The sequence below is a fragment of the Phaethon aethereus genome (assembly GCF_964289735.1).
Source record: "Phaethon aethereus genome assembly, chromosome: 13".
Lineage (NCBI taxonomy): Eukaryota > Metazoa > Chordata > Aves > Phaethontiformes > Phaethontidae > Phaethon > Phaethon aethereus.
Window position 1 is genome coordinate 16,094,047 of NC_138589.1, and position 14,384 is coordinate 16,108,430.

General features: G+C 40.1%; 2 protein-coding genes across 2 annotated transcripts in view; both read left to right on the forward strand.

Moving 5' to 3' along the window:
* LOC309409490 (hypoxanthine-guanine phosphoribosyltransferase-like) overlaps window positions 1-8,227 on the forward strand; it is a gene marked incomplete at its 5' end in the record, with an annotated part of 82,001 nt that extends 73,774 nt beyond the window's left edge. The window contains 8 exons of the mRNA XM_082005649.1: window positions 2,706-2,812; window positions 3,291-3,474; window positions 4,339-4,401; window positions 4,904-4,921; window positions 5,134-5,216; window positions 6,263-6,309; window positions 6,968-7,044; window positions 7,989-8,227. Coding sequence (XP_081861775.1) covers window positions 2,706-2,812; window positions 3,291-3,474; window positions 4,339-4,401; window positions 4,904-4,921; window positions 5,134-5,216; window positions 6,263-6,309; window positions 6,968-7,044; window positions 7,989-8,036 — 627 coding nt within the window. The 3' untranslated portion in view covers window positions 8,037-8,227. The remainder of the gene's footprint in view (window positions 1-2,705; window positions 2,813-3,290; window positions 3,475-4,338; window positions 4,402-4,903; window positions 4,922-5,133; window positions 5,217-6,262; window positions 6,310-6,967; window positions 7,045-7,988) is intronic.
* Window positions 8,228-9,217: 990 nt separating this feature from the next.
* NUDT7 (nudix hydrolase 7) lies at window positions 9,218-13,572 on the forward strand (the record flags this gene model as incomplete). Its single annotated transcript, XM_082005650.1, has 4 exons — window positions 9,218-9,519; window positions 9,691-10,009; window positions 11,095-11,253; window positions 13,189-13,572. The coding sequence occupies 4 exons, from the start codon at window positions 9,218-9,220 to the stop codon at window positions 13,570-13,572; spliced, it is 1,164 nt and encodes a 387-aa protein (XP_081861776.1).
* Between the last annotated feature and the right edge of the window lie 812 nt (window positions 13,573-14,384).

Consider the following 14,384-nt stretch of genomic DNA (forward strand, 5'->3'; position numbering starts at 1 on the left):
TAACACGGTTATATCATACACATATTATATTGTATATATTATAATATTATTATTAACATGGTTAATATAACACTCAAAAAACAACAACAAGCAGTGCTGCACTGCATTGAAGTCTGCTCGTAGATGGTACTGTCTAGCTTCATTTACAGCTGCTACCAGTATAACGGCCAGTATCTCTTCCAAGATTAATAAAGCATGAACAAACTTAACTTGAAAACAGTCCTTCACCTAAGCTTTTACTTTGCTGACTTCAGCCATGAAGAAAATAGTAACTAAACCAGGCAAAATAGTACTGCTGACACTCTAAATGGTGCTCAACTGCAAGGCTGTTCTGTAAGTCTAACTTGGAACATCAAGGCCTATCAACTTTGAGTACTTGCAGAATACAGTTAGTTCAGCCAGGATGAGATTCTATATGCATTGCCTTGTACTAAGATAATCTGTTCTTTGAAATTCTTGTTAACGCCTGTCTCTCTATTTTTATCTTCAAATGAAGTGGGATATTTGCAGCCAATTTAAAATAAACAGCAGTAATTGGTTATCTCAATTTGTGGCTGCTGTGAATTTTGCAAATGATAACCTACTCTTGTTCCCTACAGTCCATTTTTCCTTTCTTCCTAAGCACTCATCTCTCCTATGCCAAAAAAAGAGAACTAAGAACAATTCATCTGTCTGAAGAGTTTGCAGGTGTTAAGTCATGTGTTAGCAAAACTTTACACTATTATTGCCTAAGTTCACAGCCCTGTGCTGTCCATTAGCAAGCTACCAAACCCTTGGTTTTGAAGTCTAAAGTAAAATCAAAGGATGTTTCACAGTTGGTACAGGGGTGTTATGCATGCCACGTCTGAGGTGAACAAGATTTATAGTCTCCACAAGAACACTGACTAAAAACCACTCCTCTCAAACTTTGCCTTTTACTGAAGTAGTTACCTACTTTGCTGCTCAATAAACAGACGATATGCTATTAGGAACATGTGCTCCACCAAAGAAATCTGCACAATGCAGCACTCTCATATTTTGAATTATACTGTACTAAGTTCTGTTGAATGCAACTGGTGTGTAGATAACCTATTTTGCACTAGTGAAGCTTTGAGCCAGCTTTGAATTTTTCTTTCAACTAGTTCTGTATTTTTTAATAATAACAGGGAAATACTAGATGTGACAAAATATCACTGACTTGATTTTCTTTAAATTTATTTCTAATACTTACATATTAGCTCTCTTATTCACACTTGTTTCTACCTCATTTTTTTTTCTTGCCTGCTTTTGTACCTCCACTTCATAAATGAACAAAGACCAAAGCATCCGTTATGGCCTTGAAGGGTGGTAGAATCCAAAGACACAGATCTGTTTGGGGTCAAAAGACTAGTCAAAAGAGAAGCCCAAATGGAGAGTATGTAACTTCTAGACATCTAGACACCTCTGGGTGCAACAGCCTGGAGCCAGCATGTTGGAAAAAAACCCTGTAATCCTAAAGCCTGATGGCAAAAGTAGCTATGGTCTGTGGGAAGTAGCTATGGTCTCTCCCCAATCATGCTGAGGAGCAATCTGCTAGCAGGGCAAGCAGTACAACGAGCTGAACTGCAGCTCAGCAGGTCTCTGGCTCCCACCTATGGGCACCTTCTGCAGCTTCTCCTCTTCCCACTACCATCTCAAAGCTTTTCCTTTGGGGTAAGTCATCTCCCCTGTCCTCTGAGACAGCTGATGGTTGGTATGTGCTTACCTCTGTCAAAAGTTCTGTTGTGAATTTACACTTAGAAGACACTCTTTACAGAATGGAAAATTATGGTTAAGGTGGTGCGTGTCCAAAGAAGGGTAATGAAGCTGGTGAGGGGTCTGGAGCACAAGTCTTATGAGGAGTGGCTGAGGGAACTGGGGGTGTCCAGTCTGGAGAAGAGGAGGTTGAGGAGAGACCTTATTCCTCTGTACAACTACCTGAAAGGGGGTTGTGGCAAGGTGGATGTTGGTGTCTTCTCCCAAGTAACTAGCAACAGAACGAGAGGAAATGGTCTCAAGTTGCGCCAGGGGAGGTTTAGACTAGGTATTAGGAAAACTTTCTTCACCGAGAGGGTGGTCAAGCATTGGAACAGGCTGCCCAGGGAGGTGGTGGAGTCACCATCACCGGAAGTGTTCAAAAAATGTGTGGATGTGGCACTTCAGGACATGGATTAGAGGGCATGGTGTTGTTGGGTTGATGGTTGGACTTGATGATCTTAAAGGTTTTTTCCAATCTTAATGATTTTGTGATTCTGTGCAGCGTCCTAAAGTCACCTGCTGACTGCAGATTAAGCTGTAATCCCAATCTAGTTGCCTTAAATTTTAATTTCTGCTTATCTACCACACAAGCAAGGTACTGCACTCTGCAGAAGGGGAAATGGAGAATACAAGGGTTGGTTTTGGTTTTTTTATGAGCTGATGGCTGAGAATTTCTCTTATAATGACTAAGGTGAAGTAGTTATCTATCCATTTACATCTCAGACAAATATACTAGTTCCTGAGTCACAGAATCACAGAATTATCAGAAAGATTGTGAAACATTCTATCAGAAGGTTCAAACACTCTCAGATATATCTTTATTTTGACACATTATTGGGGAAGGGTGGGGTGTGGGGAGAGGAGTCTTTCTCTGCATTATCAGAGACTCGAAGGTTGTTTCCTGTGTGGCCTTGTCTTTACTCTTAAAGCTACTTCCCTTTCCCTTGCAGCTAAGAGACGAAGAAAGTGGCTATAATAAAAATCTATTTTGCATTCCTAAGCATTATGAAGAAGATTTAGAAAGAGTCTTCATTCCTCACGGACTCATCCTGGACAGGTACGAAGGTAATCAACAAAGAGTATTGAACAAATGGATGCCAATGATCCATTTCCCTCCAAATGAAAAGACTGATGTCCTACCCTGCATAGCCCATGAGAAACATGGAAACCCTGCAGCTGTAACACTTGTGTTCTGGAGTTTAACGCAAGAAGAGGTTTATGGAAGGGATTCCTCCACAACCCCCATTAAGTTTCCATGTTATCTCAAATATCTTTAAGCCTTCCTATCCTACATTGTTTAGATACATGGATTAAATCAACAGTATGTCAAGTGGAGTACGCATCTTGTGAACTACAAATATGTAACTAACTTTCCTACATCTTAATGTGGTCATGATTTGCCAGTTATAAAAACTTAACAGCAAGATCAGAATTTTAAGCTGGACATTTGCTTAATGTATGGACTAACAAATATGATATGCAAAACACTTAAAAGGATTTGTATTGGGTTTTTTTGTTTTGTTTTTTTCTTCCAGGACAGAACGTTTGGCTAGAGATATCATGCAAGATATGGGAAGCCATCACATTGTTGTGCTCTGTGTCCTTAAAGGAGGCTATAAATTCTTTGCTGATTTGTTGGACCATATAAAAGCACTAAATCAAAATGGTGATAAATCTGTGCCTATTACTGTGGATTTTGTTAGAATAAAAAGCTACTGTGTAAGCAACTTTCTCTGCCTTGGAAAAAGAATTCCCCTCATAAAATTACATTCTGGTAGTTTAAATGAAAATTCCACAAAAATCGAGTTTATGCATATATCTTGTTCAAAGCAACTCTATTACACACTGAAAAACAACTCATCTACCTATCTGCCCAAACAATCAGATGCACATTTTATATTCACTGGAATGAACATATAGCAGAATACTTAACATGACAAAGCCAGGGTGAGGTCTCCGACATCCTCCTCTCCAGCCCAAAGCTTCCATACAGGTTCTCCTCTGCCTCTGCCACAGCACTCTTTGATGGGAGGGAGGATGGAGAGGAGCTCAGCATCAGAGACTTGCTATTGTCTCCCTCTGCATTATTATTTTTTTTTTTATTCCTGCAGATAGTACTGGAGAGACTTGTTTTCATAATCTGTCTGTTGGGGAACAGGTATCTTTTGCCTGAGCCAACTACTGTAAAGCAATGACATGCTATTTTTTTCTGTTTTATCTTCTGCTCTTTTTGAAGGCTAGAGCTCTGTGCACTGATCAAAATTTACCCCATGCTAAATACAACAGCTTACAATTTCCTATAAATGTTTCATGGAATTCTAAAATAAATCTGTGGTAACAAAATAGCTAAAAGCAATGATGTCTGTTCCATGAATATGGATGTACTCTTCTTCCATGCAAACATCTTCACTTTCTCCTCTTGCTCTCAGCTTCTTAAAAGCTGTTTTACTGAAGGAGTGCTGCGTAAAGCTGCACGTGTCATTTCATAGGCAAAAAGCAAGAGCAGCACACCATTCATACACAAACAAGGTAACACTTTTGAGCATGTTTTATGTGACTTCCCTCTCTCCTTTCTCCTTTGAGGATGATTCACTTACAGAAAAAATCAGTATTGTTGGAGAGGAACTGTCTACACTAAATGGGAAGGTATGAATTAGCATCTTCAGCTTTTAAGGGGAAAGAACAGTTCTTATCTTCCAGTAACTCCGTATTAAGATTATGATACTACATACTTACATCCACTTAACACTGGTTTAAAATGCCATGGTTTGAATCAGTGAGTAATTCCCACTGATCGCAGTGGAAAATTGATATGATCAGTACTGAGTGCTTCTAAAGAACGTACTCCACTTTTTATCCCACAGCCCCCAGAAATGAACCATCTTAAACCAGCTCATGTAGCGTAGTTTTAGACTGCTATTGCTATACACAGAATAATATACAAAACCTGAAACTGGTATTTTATGCTTCTATAAATACTTACAGAAAGACTCTTCAGAAAGCACTAAAATAATGTATGTAGTTAAGTGACAAGCTCCTCTGAAAATCAACTGCAACTTACTTGTAACTGAAGTTTGTAGTGCAAACTTTTCCTGGCTGTATATGTAAATGTTTTCTTTTCTTTCTCTCCCTACGTGATCTTTTCCAGAATGTGTTAGTCGTAGAGGTAAGTAAGGATTGGAGAGGTGGGGGGGAGGAACAACACAGACTTTTTTCTCCACACTTAGCAAGTTAATACCTATTGCATATAAAACAACAATTAATTACGTTATTGTGCTGCCAGGGGTGCTGACTGGGTTTTATGCTTTAAATTAATCTACTGACAGTCTGTTTTATCTTTCAGACTCAGAGGATAATTTATTTTTTTATCTCTTTCAGGATATTATTGAGACTGGTAAAACAATGAAAGCACTACTTTCAAAAATAAAAGACAACAAACCAAAGATGGTAAAAGTTGTGAGGTATAATGATATGGCCACTTATTAATGTATTGTAATGAGAACATATAGAAAAATCTTTTAGGTGAATAGCCAGTGTGTGCTGGTAGGTGTGTGTTTGTTTTAGTTTGGTTTGAAGTTTGGGGGAAGAGGAAGTAAAAGCAGCACGCAATCCTTACCCAACTAATGGAAAAACCAAGTATTTATGGAAGTGGGAAATTTGCATATGCACTACCACCTTCATTGTTAAAATGAATTTAAAAAAGCTTTTCTAGCTCTTTGCACAGTCCACAAGGTCTGATGGATTCCCTGTTCCTTACCTCCTTAAGTTTGAAGGTAATTCAGCTCTTTCCATAGGTTTCCTAACACCTTCTCAGTTGCCTCAATACTAGAATGATAACACTCAGAATTTTTCTTAATATCCTCAGTCATACAAGTTTTCAGAATCTAAGACTTTGTCCATACTTGCAAGATGATTTCAAGTGGTATTCTAGATCTTCTTTTAGATGATCTCTAAAAGCAATTTTTTGGGAATATCCCTGTCTGACAAATAATCATGATGCTTTGAAAAAACACTTCTGGTTTTATGTACCAGTTATGCTCCTTCTAGCGAATGTCCAGGAGGTTCTCAGTTTCTTCAGAAATGCACAGGAAAAGCAAGAACGGATATGACTTTGTGGAAGAAATTGTAGCAACATTGCAGAGCTTGTCCTCTTCTCCCTCTCTTCCCGCTCAAATCTTTACATGCCACTTCAACTTGCTTACCTGTCTGTGCTATTCTAGTTTGCTGGTACATTGCTACATGAAAAAATAATTATTTGGGGGACAAACTGATAAGAACTAAATGTAAAAAGTAGTCATTTGGACTTTCAGAATGAACCCAGATCAGAATCTTCACTTCTTCCTCAATTATAAGGCTGAAAGCTACTTCTTTCTATTACAATAATCTCACTGTTTCAATTTAACTGCATGATTGTAGAAGCTTATGGGGAGGGGTGGGAGAAGTGAAGTATACACCTTAGCACAAGACGTATTTTAAAAAATATAACCTTCTCTGTTCTACCTTACAGCCTGCTCATTAAAAGGACACATGGAAGTCCAGGTTATAGACCAGACTGTAAGTACTGCATTTTTCTGGTTGTCCAAAATACAATCTCATAATTTCACTTCATGCAGTAAGTCTGAAAACTGACATCAAAGTTTCAGGAAGGCCAAAAGAAATGGGGAGAAAATACATAAAAATTTGTAAACTGACAACCAGCTATCCCATGCTGAAACTTTGTAACCACCTGATCTGACTGCAAGTTTGGGTATTTGTTACCAGATACCAGAAACAGAATCAAACCTGAACTTTGTATTTTTTGGCTTTGACCCTAAAAGACATTTGTTTCCACTCTGCATTAAACTTGCCTTGTTTTCAAACTCCAAATCCCTACTGAGTTGCAGTGCATCTAATTTTACAAAGGTAAAATCTCACTCCTTACCTCCCTCTCCTGAGACTACCTCATAAGTAGGTTTTAAATACTTACTTTGTTCTTGAAATGCATTCTCTTAACATTTTAATTGTATTACTAACTGATGGGTATGGTATAGATTCTAACTTCTTTCATCAATTTACGGCTCTAATCTTAAAGAAGCATGCTAAGTACCTTGAAAGCAATATGATGTATTTGTTAAGTATTACTCTTAAATATCTGAAACGTGTTGAATACAAACTGTGTAATTAAAAGCTATTTACACGACCCAAGTATAAAAAGTATTGTATTTTGCTACAGTTATAGGCTTTGAAATTCCAGATAAATTTGTGGTTGGATATGCTCTTGATTATAACAAATACTTCAGAGATCTAAACGTAAGTACGTATATGTGTGCCTTGATTGTTACATGTACGACTGTTACCAGAGGTAATGAGCAAGAATATTAGCTTATACCAGGAGCTTCTCAACAACTAACAAAACTTCAAATCTGACTAGAATCTTCCATTAAAAAGGCAAAAACATTATTAATATGCTAAGCTGATAATTCAATGTAAATGTATAAGAACTTGTTTATGCCTTACCTTTTTATGAATCTACTTCACAAGTCTTCTGGCCCAGCCATGCAGTACAGTATTCTGAATCCTCCAGGATGGTTAGCAGCATACAATCTGCTGGCCCCATCTGAAAAGTAACTAACTTTAAATTTGGCTTGATTTCATGTTTGTCTGTTTTAGTGAAATATTACGTTGCTCTTTTCTAGCCAAGTCTTTAAGATGGCTGTGTGTGGACTCCGTGAATGATGATTTTTCTTACACGGTATAACATGTCCACCAAGATCTTTTTTCCTTTGTTCCATTATAGTCTCCTTAGACTGCACTGAGTAGTAGTCTTGGAAAGAGCATAACTTGATAGAAAGAGCTGATCTTTTTTTTCCCTCCTTAGTTTTCAAAAGCATTTTCTTAAATCTGGTTCAGTGGAAAAGCTTTTTCCCTTGAAAGCCTTTTTAATATGACAAACCAGTTCTGTTAAAGACACAAAATGGATCTATGCTATTGCAAAGCAATATGAAGAAGGATACAATAATTGAATAAACCTGACCTCTTCAGAATATATAAATCTGTAAATTACAGATGAGCTTGGAAGCTATATTACCATCTCTATTTTACTGCAAGTAGTAAACTTGCAACCAGACTCGCAAAGATTACTGTTCTGGTGTGTTTTCCTTATAGTGCTAGGAATACGACTGAAGATCATTCTTGCATTTTCTTTGAAGGTAAAGATTGACTAAAGGTGTAATACTATTTTTTTTCTTTTTTAGCACATCTGCATTCTGAAAGAGAAAGCCAAAGAGAAATATAGGATCTGATAACATCAGTCTTCTGGAACAACAGTTCAGTGGCATGTACAGCTGTGTGAATGAATAACATGTAATCTACTAATTGTGCTCTTCACTGAAGAACTACAACATTTTCTACAGATAGTATTCTATATATTTTTCCCATAATGATTATGTAAAAAAGCTTAAAGGTGAAGGAGTTCTGTTCAAGTTTAGGTGAAACTGGAATTACAGGGGGGACAGCCAGGACACATACAGGTGTATGTAATTATGTTTGTGTTTCAATTTACGAAATGATGTAAGACATTGTGATTGTATATAAACTGCAGTTATTTTTACATGTGAGCTTGTGTGTGTAAATATATACACATGGACTTTACGTAACAAATGGCTGAATAAGCTTTTAAGGACTTGAGGTTAAGTCAACTGTACAAATCTATCCACATGGAAAACACATTTGGTTCTTTACTTTCATGTAATGGCGGGGGGGGGGGGGGGAAGTAAACATTAAGGTAATTACACTGAACTTAGTTCTTAGACATTCCATGTAACCTGGTGTTGTGTTGCTTGCTGAGAGAAGGGATCATGTGTTGTTTGCACCACTGCGGTGTTACCTAAGCATAGGTAACACTGATTACTAGCTGTTAAGGCTGGATGATAAACCATTATAGCAGGACATTACTTCTGCTAGTCATGTGTCCCCAATGAGAACTGGAAGTTAAATTTTACTGATCAAAAACTGCACCAAACTTGAGGCAGCCTCTGTCACCTCACTGTTTCCTACCTGCACCAAATTATTGAAATAGCTCTGAGGCCCTGTAGTTTGTTTTCCCCTTGTGAATTAAGAGTACTGAGCTAGGCCTCTGTTTTCAAAAGTGTCTTTGATGTCCTTTAGCTTTTAAGGGTCCTCAGCTATGGGTGACCAGACTTCGACAGGTGTGCAATGGTGCTTTCCAGAAGCCCAGCCCAGAGCTGGAGCCTGTCATCTATCACAATAATCGCCCCTTAAACCGTGTGAGAGGAGGAACACTACTGCCTATATGCACAGACCCCTTACCTAAAACAACGGGAACGGCTCACGCAGGAGCCCAGCCACCCGCTCGCTGCCGCCGCCCTCGCCCCTCTGAGGGAGGGCCACGGGCGCGCCTCAGCGGGGCACGCCGCCACACCGCTCCGCGGGTTTCTGTTTCTCCCAGCTGAAGCGAGGACTGATGGCAGCTAAGGCCCGCCTTGGCCGGGGAAGCCCTCGCCGGCTGCTCGCAGGCCCGGGGACGGGACCATGCCTTCTCCTCAGCGACCGCCTCAGGCGGGAAAAGCGCGTGCAGCCGCCCCGTGAGGGCGCCCCGCGTGGCGGTGTGCTGGCCGCCAATCAGAAGGCGGAGCCCGGCGATCTATGTCGCGTGTTGATTGGAGGGACTGGCCGTCGGTCACGGGGGCAGGAAAGGGGGAAGTTTGCCCTCGGCTCGGGGGTGCTAAAGATGGCGGCTGTGGAGCGGGAGGAAGAGCTAGAAAGGTAGCGGTCGTCCCTGGCCCTTCCCCACTGCCCGCGGCTGCTGCCCCACCCGCAGCGGCGCCCGCAGCCCCCTCTCTCCCCACCAGCTGCGGGGAAAACCCGGAAAGAAGGTAGTGGAGAGAAGAGAGAGACCGTCATCGGCCTTGCGGGAGGGGAGGGCGGTGTCTACAGCGCCCGCTGCGGGCCGGGGGTGGACAGCCGCCGCCGAGACCTGCCCGGATCCGGCGGCCGCGGGCTGGGGCGCTGCGGAGGAACGTCTCCGCCGTTGCCTGCGGGGTACCAGGAGCCGGGGTGCAGCGTCGGGGAGCCACGGCACTCCTTTCTGTTTGCCTCTAGAGAGAACATAAAAGAGACAGCCAGGCTCCGCTTGAAGGAGTTCGATGTTGGAGACAGATTCTCCCGCTTGCTGCTGCCCAAGGCCTCCGTCCTCCTGCCGCTGATGGTGCGGGCGGGGAAGCTGCACTTGCTGCTCACTGTTCGGTCGATGCAGGTAGGCGGGCCGGGCCGGCGTCCGCGCACGGGGCCGAGCTCTGAGGGACACGAGTGACGCATGGGCGGGGTCGCGCAGAGGGAAGACTCGGTCGTGGGCGCAAGTCTCCGCCTTCCCGCCCGTCTCGGGGCGCTTTCCACGCCGCAGGCTGGGCTGAAGGGTACCAGCAGGTGATTTCGCCGCCGATGACGCTGGTATTTAGGTGCCAGAGAAACGCCGGGTACCCAGAAACCTGTGACGGTAAAAGATGGCTTCCGGATCAGAAAAGAAAACTTTGATTGTTTATTATGACTTAAATAAGAGAACTGACAGTGCAGTGCAGCTTTTATTAATGTGACTTTCCAATCGGCATGGAGTATTACTCTTCTCTCCCTTCCTTATCTGAAAGGAAAGGCAGCAACCCGAGTCTGCCACAACCCTCTTGCCAGCATTTTGTTTTCTTTTACAACTCTTGTTTTACACTCCACCCCAGATAACTATTCAGAGATTATTTACTTGTCTGGTTTTTGTGTTGCTGAAAAATGGAAGTTTTTTGGGGTCTTGTGTAGAAATTTTAAGACCCTAGTAATTACATTTGCTTAGATGATAAACTGATTCTAAATGGGCTTTTTAGCCATCTCTGATGCGCAAGCCTATTACTATAACGTACCTGGAAGTACGTTATTTAAACGTGTATTTTAGAAGTTCATGCTCTTACCTTGAGTATTTTGGTATCAGTATTCAAGTTGTCTGTCTAGATTCAGCTGTCAGTCCCTTACACAAACAATACGATGAAAAGTGTAAATTTTGAAGTATTAAAGCAGAATGCATAGCATGAATTACACAATTCTGTACAAGTGATATATGTATTTCCGATAGTGAGGGTTTATGGATTAGCTGGGTATAGGCCCAACTTTTTCTTGTGTAGCTCTTGATAAGGCACATATCTTCTGATGTGCAGAAACCTCTTAACCACCATTTCCAGCTTCTTTGACAGAAAAGATAAATCAAATACAAAGTGATTCTACAATATGAGCAAGTGTATGTGTAGATCCAAGAAGTGTGAAACTGTTTACATTTAACAGTAGTACTCCTTTAAATTCTAGCTGAGAAGATCACCAGGGGAAGTGTGTTTTCCAGGAGGTAAAAGTGAAGCAATTGATAAAGATGAAATTGATACTGCTCTCCGAGAAGCTAAAGAAGAAGTGGGTCTCCAGCCAGAGAAGGTGGAAGTCATCTGTAGGCTTGTGCCTGGAATTGATAAAGTAAGCAACAAACTGAGTAAGTCAGCATATCATTAGAAAATAAGATTGGGTTATTTTCTTTTGTAAGGTTGATAATGACCTTTTCAAACCTGTAACTGTAAGTAACTGCCACTTCTTAAAGCACCCAGCCTGTGTTGCCAGCAGAGAGAAGGGAGGAGATTCTTGCTCTGTATTTGGTGTTTGTGAGACCATGTTTGGTGTACCATGTCCAGTTAGGGACACACTGGAGTACCTGAAAGGCAGTGCTAAGCTGGCAAGAGTTTAGCGGAGAGCCATGAAGATAGTAAGGGGGCTGGAGCCTGTGGATTATGAGGAGAGGCTGAGAGAAGTGGGTTTGCTCAGCCTCAAGAAGAGAAAGTTAGCAGGGGATCTAGTTGCTCTCTTCACATACCTCCAGGGTGGTTATAGAGAAGATGATACCACTCTTTCTGAGGCAATGGACACAAGCAGCAGTGAAGGAAATTTTAATGAGATGCAAGGAAAATACTCTTTACCATGAGGTTAGCCAAACACTGGAACAGATTTTCCTGACAGGCTGAATAATCTCCATCCTTGGAGACACGCAGAACTCCTCCCAGATAAGTCCCTCAGCAGCCTGATCTAACCTCAAAAGTTTTCTCTTTCATTATCCTGCTGAAAACAGGCTTAATTCAGGCAGAATTCAGGGAGTGCTGGAGGTTATGTGGGCTGTGATTCTGCATGGAACTCTAGCAAAGAGACTTCTCTTTTTAGGTGTTTTTGGAGTGTAAGTCACTGTTTGTAAATTGGCAGGCTGTCAGTTTCACTAACAATATTCAGTGTTACATAGGATCAGTTTTCCCATAGTACAGAGGGGTTACTGTTTCAAAAGACTTTATTTTTGTTTTTCAGGTTTCTCTTTATCAATATGCCTACTGTTTGTTTTTGTATCTGTTAGCCACTTACTGTTGGCAACATCCTCCCTCCATTAAAAAACAAAAGAACTACCTTTAAAATGTTATTGCAAAATGCTTTATTTAACTTCTTAAATTATAATTTCCCTACAGATAACATTAAAGCCACGTAGTTCAGAAGCTATATGTAAAAAGGATCGATTTAGTTTTTATAACTCTTTGGTGATTTTCAGCAAATTGCCTCAGTCAATAGAAAAGATCATGTGGTTTTGGACCACAGACGTTGTACCTCTTGGATTCTACTTTGTCTTCTCTGTACATTCCAAGTGATTCTGACTTGGATGGAGTCTCTCCAGACTTGGATCAAATAGCACCAATGTTGAGTTTTGCTCTTCAGTAGAAAGCAAAGAGCTTTCTACTAAACACTGATGCTTTGTTGGTACGAATAAATAGAATTAGCAACACATCTTAAAGAATTTTGGTGTCCTCTTTATGCATGCTAACCCTATGGAAGAAGGGATTATATTTAAAATAAAAATGTCCATAAATGAGCAGTTCCAAAAAGTGTATATATTTTATAGCTAAATACACTTTTGTCCTATTTCTGTATCTATAGGAAGATATTTATATATCCTAGGAAAATTCCTGTATCCTATCAAAATAGGTACAGAGATATGATAAAGCATAGGTGATGTGGAAAATATTAATTAAAATCAGAACTCGCCAAAGTAAATAAGGAAGACTTGTGAGAGAGCATGCATGTGTTTTATTTCTGGAGCATTTGACAAAGCTTTTTAGCTGCTCTATGATTATACAGGAACTGAATATTAGTAAAATCATGTTTAACAAATACTAAAAGAAAATTGAAAATGGATTAAAATATATTTAAAATCAAATATAAATATCTTGCCGTTAGACGACTAAATTGCATTACAGTTAAGAGTATTTCCTAGGTTTCTTGTACTGATTTTGTAACATCTGAAATGTTTTTTAAATAAAGGACATTCTTTTACTTGGTTAAAACCTATTGTTTGGGGGGTTTGTTTGTTTGTTTTCCTTTTAGATGAATCACTTGGTAACACCAGTTGTAGGATTTATAGACGATACATTCCGGGCCACTCCTAATCCAGATGAAGTGAGCCATGTTTTTGTCGTGCCATTGGAGTACTTTGTCAAGCCCTTAAATTACAAGACCTTGCCTTATAAAACCTCATCCGGTTACTTAAGTCGGATGCACTGCTTTACATATGATGACCATGAACATAAAATGTCGTTCAAGATATGGGGACTTACTGCTCACTTTGCTCTATTTCTTGCTCTTGTAATTTTTGGAAAGAGACCTACCTTTGAAATCGATTACGATCTTGACAACTTAATTTCATCCTCTGAGAATAACTTCATGAATTTATATGCATCCTTATATGAAAGAAAGAAGAGTAATCTATGACAAACTGGTCTGGCAATTAATTCATATTGAAGGAGGAAAAAGGTTTTTGTTTATTCCCTTTGTTCCTATTTGTTTGAATTTCACTCTTGAATTTCTTCAGAATTGGGAACTGAATAAAATTTATTTTTAAATAATATTTTTAAGTTGACAAGCCCTAACTAGATTAATGTAATTTTTAATGTTAGGGTTGCCAAAAGCACATGGTATTTTTCATGGACTTTGTTTTGGAAGATCTGTTGCAGTTTCTGCCTTTTTGTTTTGTGTGATTTAAGATACTTTCTGTGGTTTGCCTTCTGTATAATGAGATAATACTATTTTACTTAACTTTTGTCTGTTTGAATTAGAATATGAAAAATTTTGGGGGTCTGTCTGTCTCATGCTGTGTGGCATACTACATATGGACAACAGAACACGTACAGTCTTGTGTGGTATCTTTAAGCACTTATGAAATGCACAATAAAAATATAAAAGGTGGCAACTGCTTTCACAGTCCTGTTTTGTTTTGGTTGGGCTTGTGGGGGGAAGAGGGAGCTTTATTGTGTTTTACTACTCTTGCTTCAATTTAACATTTCTCACAAGGAAGTTCTGTAGGCTACGGAAAACTTAGTATACCGGCAACGAACGGTACTGAACTTTGGTCCTCAGCATCTTTTTAGCATCATTCACTCAGCTCCTAGAGGGAGTCATCTTAAGGAAAGAAAAATGGATTTGAGTATTCATGAGATCTAAAATGCTTATCTGTATTTGAGCCTTCACCAGTCACCCTGGCAATGTCAGATACATGGTGTTCTTTGTGCTGCGAATCTTGTTTC